The 19,216-nt window shown below is 38.6% G+C and overlaps 2 protein-coding genes across 2 annotated transcripts; one reads left to right on the forward strand and one right to left on the reverse strand.

Annotated features, from left to right (window-relative positions):
* Positions 1–1,249: 1,249 nt before the first annotated feature.
* LOC115739946 (zinc-finger homeodomain protein 6-like) lies at positions 1,250–1,771 on the forward strand. Its single transcript, XM_030673267.1, has one exon. It carries the CDS (start codon positions 1,250–1,252, stop codon positions 1,769–1,771), a length of 522 nt encoding a protein of 173 aa, XP_030529127.1.
* A 10,829-nt stretch (positions 1,772–12,600) lies between these two features.
* LOC115740064 (protein BASIC PENTACYSTEINE2-like) lies at positions 12,601–14,693 on the reverse strand. The gene is made up of 2 exons (XM_030673431.2): positions 14,517–14,693; positions 12,601–13,609 (listed from the first exon to the last, which is right to left on the reverse strand). Exon 2 carries the CDS (start codon positions 13,602–13,604, stop codon positions 12,762–12,764), a length of 843 nt encoding a protein of 280 aa, XP_030529291.1. The 5' UTR covers positions 13,605–13,609; positions 14,517–14,693; the 3' UTR covers positions 12,601–12,761.
* Positions 14,694–19,216: the final 4,523 nt, after the last annotated feature.

A 19,216-nucleotide genomic window follows, 5' to 3' on the forward strand; every position in this document is an offset into this window, starting at 1 on the left:
TCAGTGTCACTCCATCAAATATATGAACATTGATTCATCGTACCGAGATCATCTTTAATGACTAGCTAATCAAATATATATTATGTTAAGGACTAAAGATAAAGTGAACTCTTTATGATGATAAAGTCACTCTATAATATATTTTTAGAGCCTGGAATGTATATAATATGAGCTTTAATTAATCCCCGAAGTTTAATCATATCTTATGCCCCTTGGGAGTAAGAAATTTACTATTTAGTATCTCTATTTCCTATAGTGAAGCTGAATTAAACCGACTTTCGAATCCTTCAAACTTGTGGAGGCTAGAAATGGAATTGTCTTAATGCAGCCTTATTATTAAAACGGTTACCAACGGTGACTGCCCGTTTGTCGTTTGACCTTTTTATCAAGATTGTTACCGCTATTATCGGTAGGATTTCACTTGATCCTTTAGCACAGTTTATGTCTACCTTATTAGCCGTTTAATTCATTAGTAGTTACTAGATCGATAGTACAATTACACATTTCTAGAATCAATTCAAGTGAATTATTATTGGATTGAGCAACATGTGATTAGCCTCATCTCAAGTATAATCACATTTCACTTGTTCTCTATATAATTAAATCGGACTAAAAAAACAATACAAATTTCAATTGTTAAGTGTTAATAGTGTTCTTTTTTTTTTTCTCCTATTGTTATTAGCAAAACGATTACATTTTAATATCAAGAGTTCAACATCATATCCTCTACAAACATACTTACATAAAATATCGTTGATACTTGCAGTTATGGTCTAAGAAAGATCACATTAATGCAAACACTTCAACGGATACTTCGAATCCTCTCTTGTAACAATTTCAAAGGCACCGTAATTAATGATGATACCTCCTTATTTTTGTCTTCTTTCCCCGTTTCTCACTAGGCAAGTTATTATGGAGAGGGAGGGGGGATGAGTTGAGTTTGTGTCTAAAGGCCTTTCGTAAATGTTTTCCCTTTCTGTTTCCCCTCTCTTGAGTGCAAGAAAAAAGTGGATTATAGGGAGAGACCTTGCATTGTTAAGTTTTCTGATTTTGTTTGCCAAGGTTAGCAGCATAATTAATAACTCATGTTGTAGGTTTGACCTTAAATTCTTGACGTTTCACTTTGCTTTGGCTATAAAAACCACTCCTGTCTCGCTCACTTCTCTCCAGTCCCTAGGATTAGAGAGAGAGAGAGAGAGAGATGCAGAGAGTGACATACAATGAGTGCCTCCACAACCATGCTGCGAGGATGGGCAAATATATGTTGGATGGCTGCAGTGAGTACAGCCCAAAGAACCCTAGCACTGACCTTCTTTGTGCTGCTTGTCGTTGTCACAGGAACTTTCACAGGAAGGTGGCCATCTTTGACCTTGAGATGACTGAAGCTAGTGGCAACTACATTACTGGTGGTCAGAACATTATCACCCCAGAGGAAGAGAGTCTCGACCTCGAGGTAGCCCTGCCGATGCTCGACGCCGGCAGAGAGGAGGAGAGGTTGAACCAGCTGGTCGCACCGGCACAGCCGGAGAAGAAGCAGAGGAGGCGCAAATCCAAATTCACAGACGAGCAAGTCAACCAGATGCGAGCTTTTTCCGAGTGGCTGGCGTGGTCGACGAGGGACCGCACCCGGGCGGAGGAGATTAAAGAGTTTTGTGCTAAAATGGGCATCAGCTGGACAGTGTTCAAGACGTGGCTGCACAACAACAAGAAGCATTATGGTCGTGGATCTAGCTCTAAGAAAAATTGTCTCTCGTCGAGGGACAAGATCTGAAGTTCACAGTGTCGAAGGAGGCGGTGATACCCAGCAGGGTTTGAGGCGTTTTGTATGTAGAAAAAAGTTAATGCGCCTCGTTGGGTCAAGCCTCAGTTTATCATAATTTTCCATTTTGTGATGTTCCCTGCTTAGCTTTTCTGTTCAGTGTTCTTATTTCCTTTCAAGCGAATAAAGAATCCTAGCTGTTCCTTCAATCGAATGAATGTGAATGTATCGCTTTCGCCCCATAAGCAAAAACAAGTAAATAACGTATCGTTATACTTACGAAATATGATTTAACTATTCCCTTTGGCAAGTAAGTTGATCCCTGCCGTAATTACATCCGCTAGATTATTGTGGAATGGGAAATCAGGTAGAACAACATGAAGAACAAGCATGAGATAAAACTCAGAGAAAGTGCAATGATTTACAACTCTTGATTTGTATTCCGATGCCGTGTTAGACCAATCTTGTTCCTCCTAAAGCTTATTATGTTAGGGAACCTGTCAAAACTTGTAACGCTCAATAACTAACTAATCGAATCTATACTACGTTAACGGCTAACGGTCAAGTGAATCCATAACGATATTTACGCCACTCTCTTAGAAAAAAAAAAGTACAAATGGATAACAACTAATCAAGTTCAGTAATTACAGGAGTGATTTGATTTACCATACCAAGATTAGCATTAATGACTAGCTAATCAAATCTATATTACATTAACGACTTAACAGTCAAATGGATGTATAACGATATTGATGTCACACTGTATAATATTCAAATGACCAACATCGAATTATAGTCGGTAATTACAAGAGTGATTTGATAAGCCATACGAAGATCGGCATTAACGACTGACTAATCATATCTTTATTATGTTAACGATTAACGGTCAAGTAAACCCATAACGATATTAACATCACTCTATATAATATACGAACGGCTCACAGCAAATTAGTGTCGCTAATTACTGGAGCAAATTGATTTACCATACAAAGATCGACAGTATATGATTGACCAGATTGCATAAATTGTACTTACAACATACAAATTATGCCCTTATGCTAAAAATATCATTAGCAAAGCACACTAAAATCACTTGCATTGAATATAGAATCCTCACATGTATTAATTTCGGTCAACCTTATTAATTATAATAACTCTATTATGTCTTCTTGTCCCCATCCCTCCCGAGGCACGACTTGGAGGGACGACTAGAGATGTATCTGATCGCTCTTTCGAATATTTGACTCATGGTTTGGTTAGATGTCATTGTACCGATTATCATTTTCAGTAACTGGGTTTAAAATTGATTACAAATTATTTTTTAGGCTCCGTTTGTTCAACGAAAAATGAATGATTTGAAAAATATTCCTAAAAATGATAGCTTGTATCTCGTAAAAAAATGAACGAACGAAAAACATTTTTATCGTTTATGAATATGTTTAGACATAAATGGTTGTCGATAGTGAAAACATTCTTCTTGACTGATTATTTCAGGCTATACAAAATATCATTTTTAGGAAAAATATTGTTCAAATCACTCATTGTTCACGAAACAAATGGAGCCTTGATGTGTTGGGTTTTAACTGAGGCTTACAAATAATTAAATTTACTCTCTAGGGAAAAGAAGAGAGAGAGATAGAGATTCTACATTGTTAATTTCTCTTTTGGCTAGTTTCTATGTGGTAACTCAACTTATAAATGACCACTAAATTTCACTTCTTTTACGGCTTTATATAATAATAACTTTTTGTATATTATTGACTTCGCAATGGCCTCGACGATAAGTATGCACGCATGCGCGCGGGGGAAGAGAGAACGAAAGATAACATTATAGGGTAACATTTAGTGTTGTACGTGGACTATCGGTTGAGAGGGGGAGAGAGAAAACATTACAGCCTATTGCATTGACGTCAATTCAGTTATAAACTTTTTATTGGTGCCTATTCAGTCATAAACCTTTTGCATTGATGCCAATTCGATCTTAAACCTTGTATTAGTGATAATTCGGTCTTAAATCTTATGTATTTATGCCAATTCAATCCTAAACATTTTGTATTTCTTTTAATTGAGTCAATCCAACCAATTTTGATCGAAAACTTGCTGACGTGGACATCGGTTGTTATACATGGCATGCCTGGCACTGACATGATATTTTTTTAAATATTTTTAATAATTTTTAATAAATATTTTGATTTTGTCTTCTTTTTCCTTTCTCAATCATTAAAAAAATTATTAAAATTATTTGTAAATATTAAAATAATATTTAAAAAATCTATATCAGCGTAAGCCGTGCCATGTAGGACAAACGATGTCTACCTCGGTGAGTTTTTGGCCAAAATTGATTAGATGGACTCAATTAACAGAAATACAAAAGGTTTAGGACTGAATTGGCATCTATGCAAAAGATTTAGGACTGAATTGATACTAATAAAAGATTTAAAATTGAATTGGCACCAATACAATAGGTTTAAGACTATTTTGACACTTTTCCCTTAATTTCTCTTTGACATATTCCCTTGGTAGGACATGTAAATTGTCAACAATATTGCCGGAAAAAAAGGTGCAAAAATTTCTAAATCTAATTGCACTTTTCTCAATTCAATCCTAAACTTGTTATTGGTGCCAATTCAATCCCGAACAATTTTTAAGTTTTGCCGGTTGAGTCTATTCAGCAATTTTTGGCTAGTAATCGGGCCGATGTGGATGCCGATAATTCTACATGGCATAGCCGATACTGTGTGAAAATTTCTTAAATATATTTTATTATTTATTATTTGTATACCTTTTTTCCTTCTTTAATTTTTTCTTTTCCCTCCGATGGCTGCTACCGGGCTCAACAATGGCATGTGGAGGTCGCCGGTCTTGGGCGAGTTCAACCCTTGCCGACCTTGCACAAGTTCAACCCTTGCCTTCATTGATCTTACAAAGGGCTGCCCTCACCAAGCCAAGCAAGGGTGGCCCTCACTAGGCCAACAAGGGCAAGGGCTGCCCTCGCCTGGTCGTCGGCCATCGACAAGGCCTAGCTATGGCCGGTCAAGGAAAAAAGGAAAAAAATAAAGAAGGAAAACATAAAAAGAAAAAATATTTAAAATATTATTAAAAATTGTTCGCGTCGTTGTCCGCCATGTCATATAGGATGGTCGGCGTTCACGTCAAAGATTTCTAGTCAAAATTAGACGAATAGATTCAGTTGGCAAAATATAAAATGGTTCGGGACTCAATGGCAAAATGAAAAGGTTTATGATTGAATTGGCAAAAGTGCAATAGGTTTAGAATTTGTTGGATAATTTTTCCTAAAATTGCCATCTGGACACACATTGTACAATGTCAACTTTTCTTTGGCTTGGTTTCCTCGACATGTGTTTGAATGCCTGCACATTATCGTGCGTATTTGTCTCTATTATAACTCATCTTTTGGCGCAATATGTATATTTGATTTACCAAACCGATGATGAAAATAAAATCAACATGATCAGTTATTGACATTGCCTAGGTTAACCAGGAAAGTTTCTACATAGTGAAATATCTCTCTTCCTCCTACGGAATTCGAACCTCAGGATCAAGATAATTGTGAATCCAAGGAGATGCTCGTATTAGTCATCGAAAGACTTGATTAGGTCGATGAGAGCCTATCGAGTTCATGTGCTTAGGCAACAAATAGCCAAAATCTTGAGAAGCAAACATTGGTGGCACCACAGGTGGAAAAATTACCAAAACAAACTAAATTTATTGTATTTGTGTCAATTCAATCATAAACTTTTTAATTATGTCAATTTAAATATGAACATTTTCATGTTCTATCAATATAATCTATCCGACAAATTTTGACTGGAAATCGCTGACGTGGTTGCTGGCTGTCCTACGTGACATGGCCAGCATTGACGTGGACAAAACTTATTAGTATCTTTTAATATTTTTATTTCTACTTTACCTAGATTTTATTTTTCTTTCTTTTTTCCTTTTTTCCTCCACCGGTGTCACGACCTAAAAATCGGATTTTCCAATTTTAGGTTAATGGATTACCAAATTAATTAATTAGATTATTTAATTTAACTCTCTCAAGTTCTACCAAATCGTGACTTAAGGTTCAAGTGATTATTCTGCAAAATATTTTTATTTTGTGGAGCCGCCACTAATCATTTATTGGTAGGTTGATTAGAAACCTAAATAAAATAGCAGAAGAAAACTATTTTATTTCTGCAAACCAAAGATCTTAAGTTCGGGACTTGTTTACATTAATTTTTCAATTAATACCCTTTTGATACCAATTTCATGAAAAAGGTTTGATTTGACAATTTTGATGAATTATGACTTGCAGTTCAAAGGTGCAATTTTTGGGTTTTATTTTTATTTTTATTTTTTGTGTTTTTTATGTATTTTCAAAATTAAAAATTAAAGGAAAATGAGAGTGAATTGGTTCAAGATTATCTTAAATTTTTTGGATTTAACTTGCATTAATGCCCAAAAATTTTTAAGAAAATCTCTTAACCCTATGTCTGCATCTTTTAATATCTATCCTAATGGATTCCCAAGATTTTGTTTATTGAATGTAATCCATGAGATAGGATTTCTAGAAAATCTTGTCTAAGAGGTGGTTTTTAAGAAACCATATCTTCCTTAATTTTTTTTTTTCTGAGATTTTCTAACATGAAATGAGGCATGAATGATTTTTATTTGTTCCATTTTTCCGAATTTTCTGATTTTGTTGTGATTTTGGGTTTTTATGAATGAATTTAAATTTAAATTGCGAATCTTTTAGTGAAAAGGATAATTATCGCTGAATCTTTCGAATTAAGTTTCGGTATGAAGCCTAACAGATCGAGCCTAAAAATTCGAAATTCCCGCTATGGAAATAATTCCATCTAAAGCCCGATAGATAGACTTATTCTGATGTACGCGGTTGCGGATTAGGAAATTTTCCTAATCGATCACATTTTGAATGATTTTTGATATCTTGAGTATATGCAAGGATTTTCAAATTTGTCCCAATTAAGCAAGTAATATATCACAAGATGTTCAAGAATATTCAACCTAGACTTCAAAATTGGCAAGTGATAATTACAAGATTACACGAGAATATTCAATTGTAGATATACATCAACCCCAAAAAAACAATCAAATATTCTAATCTTGCAATAGAATTTTTTAGACATGCAATCTAATCTTCAATCCATGCAAAATAGGTAACACAATATTGCAAAAATTTAAATTCGGAAATATACCTAGATTGCGATATTGTTTTCTGAATTTGGACTTGCGCCAAACTTGTAGATTGAACTTCAATTCTTCGGACCAGTCACTCAAGGGTGTCGCACGGCTACGACTTGAACTGTGATGAGGTGAATTCGCAGCAGCCAATCTGAGCTTCAATTAGCACTAAACGACAAGAATTTCCCCTCCCAAAGTAACATAGAAATCAACCCTGCTTGTGAGCAAAAATCTGCACCGATTAGTATCAAATAATCGCCCAAAACAGAGCTGTCTCGGGTATACACCAGCAGAAAAACAGCAACAGAACTGTGAGTATTTGAGCACCGAAACAGCAGAAATTTCAGTGTCAAAACAGCAGCCAAATAAGTCCGGAATAGCAGCAAACTCCAACACCAAAGCAGTGATAAGTCGGTCCTTGAATAGCAGAGAATAAGCTGCAAAACAGCAGCCAGAAAAACTGCCCTGACAGTTGTGAAAATCAGCACGAACGGCGGGCGATTTGGTCTTTGAACAGCCCCGAACAACTAAGTTGTCGAGCTGAATAGAAGCGCGGCAATTCTGCCGGAACTGCCGCGCCGGTGGTCGACTTCGGGCACAGTAGGAGCTGCGAACGCCAGATGAACGAAACTTGGACCGCTTTTGTCTTTTTCCTCCACTGTAAAAACACCAACAACCACTCTCTCACTCTCGCCCTTTTCACGTGAATTCCAAGATTGTGAGCAGAGTATTTTTTTGCTGACCCTCTCGCTGAATGTGTCAACCTAGCTCCTTCTTTTATAGGCATGAGAAGATTGGACTCCAAGACAAAAATTGAAATTTCACGCACGATTCCCTTCTAATTCCTTAACCGTGCAGTATAATCCCTCTTTGAAATATAGTCTTGCCTCTTTAAAACAAAAAGAATATACTCTTGCCATTAAAATCTTACAGATTATATTCTCATCAACCCCCAAACTTGACGATGTCAATCCATGTACATATGAAAAGATAATCTTGATCCCCTTGAATAAATAAATAAAAAATGCTGCTAATCATGGTGGATTGTGGAATCAGCGGGCGGCTTTAGCCGTGAAGTGAAAGTATTGTCAAAGCTACTGGATCTCTTATTGCAGTGTTCACCCAAGATTCTCGCAGGAAGGAGACTAAATCTAGCAGAATTTTTCTGAAGGTTCTCTCTTGGTTGAGCTCATCTTTTCCAAAGTTTTAATATGCCATTGGAGAGGCTTAATTCATTAGCTGAGGCATTTAATCTCCAACAATTTTTTAAGGAATTTAAGTTTTGCTCAACCATGTACCTCTACTAGCAAAGAAAACGGACATCTGTCTATAATGAGTCCTTGGTGTCGGTCCGAGCTACTTGCATCCATTAGATCCAATTCAATCCTTTAACCGAGCTCAAAACAATTCAATTATGCCCATCTACTGCCGATCCGATGCATGATACGAAACCGAATAAATTATTTTTGGTAGGAACTAAAGTTTAATTCCTATTTTTTATGTAAAATAAATTACTATCAAGATTAGTCAAAATTTAAGTGTCAACAACCGATTACCAAGCCTTGGCGATGGCTTACGGTCGGCCACAAGCTACAACCCGTGAGGGTCGTGCTCCTCGGTTGCGGGGGAGGTCACACTCGCCGGGACCTTGCCGGTGGAGCAAGAAGGAAAAAAACTGAAATAAATAAAAAAGAGAAAAGAAACTACAAAAAAATAAATAATAAATTAAAAAAATTATCAAAGTAGGACTGTCGGCATCTACATGAGCGATTTTCGATTAAAATTAGTCGGATAGACTACATTGGCAAACATGAAAATGTTTACAACTACGTTGGCACAATCAAAATGTTTAAAACTGAATAGACACCAAAAAATATCCAAACAGTCCTATACTAATTTAACTTTGGCCAATTGAGTCTTAAATCTTATAATTGTGCCAATTGAGTCTTAAATCTTTTAACGATTTTTCAATTTAGTTATTTCGATAAACTTTGACCCTAAATTGTTGACATGACAGTAGTCATCTTACGTGGCACGATCGACGCCGACGTAAACTTTTTTAATTTTTAATTTTTTTGTTTATTAATTCTTTTTCTTAAGGGCTAACTGGGGTTGTCGGTCATCGGTCGAGGCTCAACAACCCCACCGACTATCGAGTGAGAGTCGTAACCCTTGCACGCGGTCGAAAAGGTTGACAGCCCTCACTCGGATCTAGGCGAAGGCTCGTGCCCCTCGTCGCCCACAAGCCAAGGCCCGGTGACCCCTATCGCCCGTAGAACGAGGGCATCATTAGTTGCGGTCAAGGGCCACGAAGCTATGGCTAGTGGCCGGCGGCCCCCTACCACCCTTAACAAAAAAAAAAATCGTAAGAAATTTAGAAATATCTGAAAATTGTCAAAAATTTTCATGTCAATGTCGACTATACCATGTAGGTCGGAATGACTAAATTTGACAAATTGTCAAAAGGTTTAGGATTTCATCAGCATAATTAAAAAGTTGGGGATTGAATTGGCCAAAATGCAATATTTTTGGATAATTTTTTCTAATTGGCACAAGTGCAATTATTCAAGATTACTTCATATTCAATCTTTGGAATTATGTTATCCTTCAAGCTAAAGTAACTCTCGCCATGCTCATAAGGAACTCTCTCTCTCTCTCTCTCTCTCTCTCTCCATCAGCCAACGACGTTCATTAATAGTTGCAAATGCAGTCCCACCTAAACCTACGATTAACAGTTAGACACCGAAGACAACAAGACTTCGGTCTGAACTATTACAAGTCATTTGTTGCGTAACATGAATCTTTGATTTACAAACCCAATGATCAAATGAACATACCCAATTATTGTTATTGCCCAGTTTAACCAGGAAATTTTTATGGCCCATTTCCCTGCAAAAGTACCAATTTCAGGCGGAGTCCAAATTCTGCCGAACGTTCCTTTGTCACATAAAATGTCAGAAAGTTTCACTTGTGTTGCCCAACGTGGCAATTCCACGTTAGTGATAAATCTATATAGTACCGTTCATGAAACTCTTCATAATCCCGACCTCACCCGCAACGCCTCATCCGAATCTGGTCTGATTCCACCCAGGACAACATCCCGGCCAGCTCCACCATGGAGCCGCCTTCACTTCGGGACTCCCCTCTCTCTTACGACCGGGACCTCGCGGTGGTGGACAATGACGATGAACAGTTATCTACCGGCACTGTTCGTCTCGCTATCATTCACTCTCTCTCTCTATCACGGGTGAGCTTATTCGCGTCGGAGTCAAACTTACCCCGTCGGAATCAGGAAATCAGTTTCTTATTTTTTTGGTGCCTATCACGAGTTCGAGATTTCAAGCGAAACCTCAAGAGAGAGATAGAGTGACACTCGCAGGCCGTCGAAATCGATTCCATATTTTTTGTGTTTGGATCCTACTCTACATGCTTTGGAACTTGAGACTTATTCTGTCACGAGCTCCCGAGTTTCCCGAGTCAACTTCAGAGTCCACTCAAGTTGCACATATATTCTTAATTGAATGATTGTAATGAACTATCGCCTCTTATGACCACCATTTATTACTATAATCCATTAACTATAATTTATATTTAGACACACGAAGAATATAAAACATTAACAAAATAAAAATCTCGATCATAAATATTACCGGAAATGGAAGTTCGGACTAATAGTTCCATATAGCACACGTATCATCAGACGCCATGAAAGACCGTAGGATCGCACTAAAACATAGAATAAGAAAATCCTAATGACTTGTTCCGGGTTTCAGGTCTTAGAATTTGAAATCTATCCCTTTGAAATCAATTCCCTAATTTTTGAAACTTAGAACCTATCTAGCATACTCTAGAACCTACCCTGTTTCAATCAACCCGGTCTCGGCTTTGCCTTGAAACCATGCTCACTCCCAATGTCAAGCAACTAACGACGACTTCGGGTGGCATCTTAACAGATCCCAAATTTTGAAACTCGAGTGAAAGTTGATAATTTATATAAGACGGAGACAAGTTTGGGCCAAATTGTGACTCGACCTCAAGTAGATGCTTTGTTAGGGAATCAAGCGAATCTTCTACATTAGAAAAATATCCCTTTCCCTCATAGTGGAATTGGAACCACATGATTCAAAGGAGACGCTCGTGTAAGTCAAGAAATGACTTAAATTAGTTCAACGAGCCTATCAAGTTCATGTGCTTAGAAAACAAACAGCTAAAATCTTGAGAATGCTCGAGCAAAAATGTTCTCTTACAGAGTCTCTCAGACTCTTAGGTTATTTTCTGAACATAGATTCTCAATTCTCAAGCTCTGTAGCAAACATCGTTAGCACCATCACACGGGCACCTCTTGTATTCAATCTCCGAAACCATGTGATTTTTTTTTTTTTTTTTCATCTTCAGCAACTTCCCCCACACTCACAAAGAAACTCTCTCCCATCAGCCAACAAAATTCATTCACAGTTTGCAAATGCAGCCCCAACTGAACCTACAAAATACAGTCAGACTGAAGACAACAGAAACTTTCGAAAACAGAACGGGATAAATGTACAATGTATTGAAAGTCCTCAAATTTGTAGTGAAATTGCAATTGAGACATAAAACTTTCAGAAAATGCAAATCAAATCATAAAACTTGCAACGAAAGTGCAAAAACTTCAAGAAAATGCAATCGAGTCCTAAAATTTTCAAAAAGTGCAATCAAATCCGAAGACTTTAAAAATTACAATCAAGTCTCACAACTTGTCACAAAAGTGCAATCAATGGAAAGACTTGATTTGCACTTTCTAAATGTTTTAAGACTTAATTGTACCTTTTGAAATTTTTAGGACTCGATTGCACTTTCGTGATAAGTTTTTAGAACTTCTAAAGCACTTATCCCAAAAAAAGAACACTCTCTTCCAAAAAGCCCCCATCCCTTTCGCCATTAATGTGACTCAATCCCCTCACGTAAGATATATTGTTGAAGCATAAAGAGATGCATCCAGCTGGACCAACCTCATGCTCAAAAAGCCAAATGAACAGGAAAACCGAACCTAAGTCCAGCTCTAAATCATGCTAAAGTATCAAGGTTGAATCAGCTTTGCCTAGAAGTATACTGGTGGAAGTGTATTACGAAAAACCATATTAGTAGTCTCTCGGCAAACAAGCACGGTGACATTTGCATGAGAAATGTGTGCTAACCTATAGCAAACAATGCACGAACTGTGTACAAAAGACTCCGCAGGCATCAATATGTACAGGGTACTCCATTCAAGCACAGATTCACATGAAAGGGGCAATGGCTTCACACTTAAGCATAGAGAGATTATGGAGAATAAATTTGTCACCCTCCCGACAGGTAGACCCTATGCTTTGAATACAGATGATTTGCTGCAATACTAGAGACAGTATCCAGAAATGCATTGATCGATCATTGAAATAGCAAGAGAAAAATGGACAAAAACAGAACATGATAGTTCCTCAACTATCAACTTTAAGGCTGGTCAGCATAGGAAAAATATGAGATAGATCAATTTCTAATGTCTGCTCAACATTTCAGTAAGAACTGCTGCAAAAATTTACCTGAAAATACAATAGATACCAAACTCATTCACATTGAAACAGTGGCAACCAGAGTCTACTGGATAGCAAAATTAGCAGTGGCAAAAAATTCTGGACGTCTCAATTTCAAAACATGCATTGTCACAAAAATTCATAAACTACAAAGTACATTAACCTCTCTACAAATGACCTTTGGTGTAAATACAGGTAAGACAGGCCATATGCATCAGAACTCGCTCAGCAGCACGAACAATGTAAATCTACCTGATAGTCACAAATTTGTTGGTACCATGTTTGGCCCAATGGGTCCTCAGGTCAATTGGGTTAGCAAAATTGTAGCCATCAGTTGCAAGTTTCTCCAGAACCTTCTTAAATGCACCTAGGCTCATTTTCCGCCCAGCTATTCTTGCACCCCGTCGCTTGGTGCTCATCGGCAACGGATACATTGATACCTGTGTGGTACAACACGCCGATTGCCAACCACCACAACCCCAGCGGTAACATTGCTGAGGAGCACCAGTGCACGAGCAGACTGGTATCGGAATACCTGATATATCCATGTCCATGCCATTGATAACAACGTCCATGCTCTTCTTTGGTGGCTTTGCCCGCTGAATCGGAGGGTTTGTATTGTCCTTCGGCTTCCTGCTCTTTTTGGCTTTGGGGGTCTTAGGAATACCATTGCCCTGCCTTTTCTTCAGTTGTGGACTCTCCTTTTTAATCCCCGGGCTTGGCTCTTCAATCCTGCCCATCCTATCATCCCTCAATGAGTCAGGCATCTGTAACATTTGCAGATTATGGGCCCCAGAACTTTCCGGGAGCATAGCATAATTATGATTCGGGGGCAACATGTTGAAAAACTTCTCTCTCTGGTTCATCCAATTGTCCCTCCCGTAATTGTATTGGAGAGGAGCATCCGAAACAATAGAATCCCTAGGATGATAAGCTCCATTGGGAGCTACCAGAATGGTCGGATCACGCCCAGGCAGAAAAGGTTTCGTATCTCGCTCAGGCATGGTTGGCATAAGCTGTAGATTGAGGTGTCCTTTGCAGGATGGTTCATAGTAACCCCAATTTCGCATGTTCAGTGCGTCGTCGTCCATAATAACTATACAATTGCGAGAAAACAATGAAAAAGTTTCATTTTTGCCGCATGTTCAGGGTAAAAGCACAAACCAGACGATGCTCAAGCAAATAATGTAACAGAGAAACACGTAGAAAACCACTAGATTTAACAGGACCCCAGAAAAAAACACATGATTATAAGCAGCAACCTCGGAAAGTCCCAAGAATTTATACACATAGAAGATAGAACTGGTCTTGGGACAAAAAGACGTTCCAATTGCTTGTTACCCATTGAATCAAGCACAAAAAGGAGAACTAGAGACATTGCCAATACAACTATTGAACCTAATCAGACTAACAACTGCCATCTCCGAGCTTAAAATAACACAAAGCTAAGAAAGATTCATTTCACAGGTAACAGAGAGCAAATCTATAATGCCCTACACGTCTCGCGATCAAACAGATCACCAATCAAACCTTTCCCAATCTCTCCTGTCAGAACAACGGAGCTAAAGATGCTTCGATCAAACGCAACAGCAGGAGAGCTAAAAATGCTTCGATCCGCAGGGAATTTTGAATGTTGCAGGAGAGCTAAAAATGCTTCGATCCGCAGGGAATTTTGAAAAGATTCAAAATCCCCAGCCGGATCCCGTCCTCTACATTTTTTTTTTCTCGCGATCTCGCTAGGGCACAAAGAAGCAATAGCTAAAAGGGGGAAAACCCAGAGATCGGAAAATTAAGCATTTTGATGCCAGATCTACACATCCCAATGAAGGAATTAGCGAACCCAGGTGCCCATCTAAGCTCAAACGGGCGCCGCGCATGGACATACATAAGAGGAATAACAGTACAAGGACCCATCTATTGAAAATTATGGAGAGAGAGTGAGGGAGACAGAGAGAGAGAGAGCGCGAGAGAGAGAAAGAGGAGAGAGGAGAGAGAAAACTTACTTGGGTGGGTGTAAACGGCTCTTTAGGGTTTGCCCTTCTGGAGAGAGAGAGAGAGAGAGAGAGAGAGGAGAGAGGAGAGAGAAACCAATGAGAGAGAGAGAGACAGAGAAAGAGAAAGGGAAAGAGAAAGAGAGAGAAGGTAGGAGAGAGAAAGAAAGCTCTAAAATTTGAGAGAGAAAGAGAGGCAGACAGAGAGAGACCTAAAATTGGTGTATGTATCTATCAAGAAACAATATTTATTTCTATTCTTAAATTAAAGTGAAGAGAGGAAAGAGAAAAGAAAAAAAAAAAGAATGAGCAAAATCTTAAGGCATATCTACAATGGAGGGCAAGTTGCCCATGTGACAATCTCAAAGGTTTAAACCTTATCCTCCTGTTGCCCGCAGAGGAGCCCACCTCCCCTGTTTCATCGTTTTTCCTCTTTCATATACAATTTTATAAAAATACAATTACCTTGTGCAAAGCATACTTTACTTTATATTTAAACCTATGCTTTCCCTATAAATATAATGCAATCTATAGGTGTTGCCGCACCAGCTGATTATTGATTGTAGTTTGTGTCTTATTTGGATTTTTTTTTTTTTTGGTGTTCTCGATGTTAAAAAAAAATAAATAGAGAATTTGCCCGTGATGGTAATTATAGAAATGATTGGTAAGTTTTGAGAATTGCTGATGACAAAAAAAAGCCATGGATAGATTATGTAACGTTTAATGAATTACCGAATCCTATGTCACATGTCAATAGGCATGTAGCATCGCTAGTAAAGGGATTGGGGGTGAGGAAGCTAGTATCAGAAATGTGTGGTTCGACTCAGGTAAAAATCAAAGAGTGTAGAGTAAGAAATATGACGGACAAAAAAAAACCTATGTTAGATCACCAACCGCTATGTGATAATCTCGAAATTTATCACAAGCAAATTACCAATTGTTATCACCATGGAGCTTAACCAACCTTTATAGATTATTACCAACCTTACTTCAATTGAGTTATCAACTTCTCTTCGATGATGTTTTTAACTAGTTTTAAATCAATGATTTTTATTTGAGCTGCGCTTTTATTCAATTGATGTTGAATTGTTAAGTTTTTTTAATAACTTAACCAATTCCGTTGAAGTTATGGACTCCCATATGACATTACCAACTTTACTTTGGGATGAAGTTACAAATCGACTTTCTAGGTATCTCTATTTGAGCCTCTCAACAATGCTTATTAAGTCGTTTTGGAATTGCCAATTATTTCAATGATTTACCCGATTTTTGTGGAAGTTGGTAACTTTCTATGTGGCATGCAAATATTTTTGAGTTACTTATCAACTTTTGATACCACGAGAATAATTTTAGGTGATGGTAATAGTAGGCGACAAACTGACTCGATTTCGTATAAAAAAAGAATTAAGGAAGACTTGATTGCACAAATCAAGATTGTTTTAGGGTGTTAATTAGAATAGGAAAAAAATTTGAAGCCTGCTCTTCCAATTGTAAACAACCACCAATCCCAAAAACAATCGCATGTTCCATTTCTTGTATAGATAGAGAAAACGAGGCGTGTTTTGTCTCAACTTTGCATTCTTAATTGCTCCGAGTGTCAATTACGTTCCTCTACCGTACACTCTAAAGCTCCATTTATTTTACGAAAAATAAATAATTTGAAAAATATTTTCGTTAAAATAATTACTCGTATCGCCTACAAAAATGAATAGACGAAATATAATTACATCATCCGAGAAAATATTTAGACGTAACTTGTTATTGGTAATGAAAATATTTTCACCGACTAATTATTTCAAACGATTAACTTTAGGAAAATATTTTTCGGATCATTCATTTTCCGCGAAACGAAATGGAACCTAAGCATCGGCTTGCGAAGCATCCGATTAGCAACTCTCTCCCAGTCCAAACTCGTCGAAAAGATTAAGGTGCGATCAAGTCGTCTAACTCCCTTGTGTTACAAGATTAAGTACTTGCGTACTTTCTCTCTAGAACACGCCTAAACTTCAGTTTGACACGTTGATATGAATTAGTGATAAAAGTTGTTCAGTATCGCCCATTTTTTCTGATCAAGTCACCGGAATTAAGTCGAGCTCTTTATGTATGAAAGTCCCTCCGCCTTCAACTCATGTTAATTGGATTTGGCAAGAATCTGACGAAAAGCTCAGAGTGTCGTGTTCGCGTTGAGAAATCTCATTGTTTACGGTCTAGTCACGGGGCTTCATCTCCAAAAGTTTTAGTCCTGCGCATTCGATGATAGTCGACTTCATTGATCCCAAACGAGGGAGAGCAGAGATGAGACCTGTACTCCCATGAGTGCTCTTCTTTGCCAATGAAGCTGGAGATGGACAAATAACTTTCATGTCACCCACCAACGCAAGTATATCTTCTGTAATTGACGAATGACACAGCAATAACAAATAAGGCGAGGAACGAGAAGTTGGGTGCAAACGGGCGAAACTAAGACGCTCTATAGGAGAAGATGGATCCCAACTCGAAGGAGCTCCGGAAGGTATGACATGCAGGCGCTTGCCGAGATTCAATCGATTATCTCGTTCTGGGGGTTCGCAAAATCGGCGAGAGCGTCCTACGCGACAGAAGCCCAGAGCTCTAAAACAAACTCTTCCGTACTTGGAAGCTCACTTTGATCTGAGCAGTGCGGCTGATCTACCATTTGAGATACGAACTAGTAGCCTATCAGTTGGTCGATACACACCAGAGTCCCTGGAATGTGCGGGCCACGATTGAGGACTGCCGAAGAAGCTTAGCCCAGTTCAATTTCATTCAAGCGGCCCGCTGTCTGTAAGAGACTAATCAACTAGCCGACTGACTGGCCAAAGCCCAACGTAAACAGGCCCTTTCTTTTTGTTGGTTGTCTAAACCCCCCCGGCCTCTATGTGATTTTTTTTATTTTTCGAAGCTTAGCACCTATGTTTTAATAGTGGTATTTAATGAATGAAGCAGGTTTTTCGACCCCCCCCACCCCCCTCCTCCCAAAAAAAAAAAAAAAATTGGGCGGTTAGATTGTTGGCCCACCTAGGCCCAAAAGGGTAAATGAGAGAGCTTGGGCAACATTCTTACACGAGAAAGCTCCGCTTGCCCAACTTGCCCCTCTGCCCGGCCCATTCAGGCTCGAACTTTTCTATGTGAGTTTTACGCTACGAGCTGGCATCGATTACACATTAGGCCCACCTTCGGACTCGGCCCGATTCGATCCCACCGAATGCTCGCCTCTGATGTAATGTAAGTATAACCGAATCAACATTCCGCGGTGACTTTAGCCACACGGCCAACAGCAACCTGGGCAAAGAAATGTCCTAAAGCCTAAAGCCACATCTCTCCTCCTAAATAGTTGCAGACCCCATGAGGCCCACTCGTTCCATTTCCATCAGCAGCATTCAGTGCCGAGGCTCGTACGTTGGACAGGTCTTACGCACTTGGGGCATATTTGTCTCTGACAAAAAAAGGCCCAAAAGACCGCCCATATTTCCCCCCCAAATCCTCCTTGGTACCCAACTTATCCTTCTAATTCCTGGCACTGTTCTGCACCACTCTCTCACATTTCTGTCTTTCTTTTTCCTCTTTATTTCGTTCTTGTCTATAATATCTTCTTCACTCTTTAATTTTTTTTCCAATTCTTTCGATTCACCTGTTTCATTCAAACTTTGCATTATGAGGCAATAGGCAGAGGCCATATGCACGTTTTGCTTTTCAGAACCTCTGACATTACCCACCAGACAAATTTTGTCAGCTCCACCTCTCCTCTGTCTCTGTCTCTGTCTCTGTCTCTCTCTCGGACTCGACCCCACAAACAAATTCCTCAGCAAAAACATGTTATAACATTTAAATAATATCTCGTCCATCCTATTACAGTTTAAATTTTTAGAACAGCTGACATACGATAATCCAATAAAAGCTTATATGATATTAGAGTATAAAATCAGTTCAAATCCTTTTAGGCCTCGTTTGCGTTCCCAACATGAGGTCAGCTCAAATCTTTCAGGCCCCGTTTGCGTTTCCAATTAAATATGTTCACGTCGGGCAAAATCTCACAAAATTCAAAATAATAATAATAATAAAAAGCAGAACGAAGAAAACAAACAATGGAAATTCTAGACAAACGGACAAAGTCTAACGAGAAAAAATGCCCCAAAGAAAGCGAGTGCAAGAGACTGGGGGTTGCGTCTTTGCAAAGGTTTCTGGGTCCTACTCTTGGGAGATGATGGTCATCGTTTTGCTGGATGCTGTGTCGTTGTTACTCGTGTGAAGTGGCCAAGTTGTGGCTCACGAGCTTGCCAGTGCAATGGTGCAACCGCAGGGGCCATTGGTTTGGCTCTTCCCACCATGGAATAATGGGGAGGTTCATCATCCAGGTTGATTTCACCGATCACGTCAATCTTCTTTCTAGCCACCCACAAATATCACGACAAGCCCTCGTGATGGCCTCGAGGAGGGTTATCATCTATGAGATTCGTATTCGTGATCCACACTCTTTATAAATGTGGTGCGATGCTCACCTCGCAATCTGTCAAAGTTGTTCAAATGAAGTTCATACCGAAACCGAATTCAGAGAATTGATTTCATCACTTTTCTTGAGATGAAGATTTAAACCATGTACACCCTCATGTCATCTAAGAGAACCTAAAAAATTGCGAGTCAACATAAAGATTTTAGATGCTTTTACAAACTTTTGAAACTCCCTTTTATGTCTT

Source organism: Rhodamnia argentea, chromosome 5, assembly GCF_020921035.1.
Source record: "Rhodamnia argentea isolate NSW1041297 chromosome 5, ASM2092103v1, whole genome shotgun sequence".
NCBI lineage: Eukaryota > Viridiplantae > Streptophyta > Magnoliopsida > Myrtales > Myrtaceae > Rhodamnia > Rhodamnia argentea.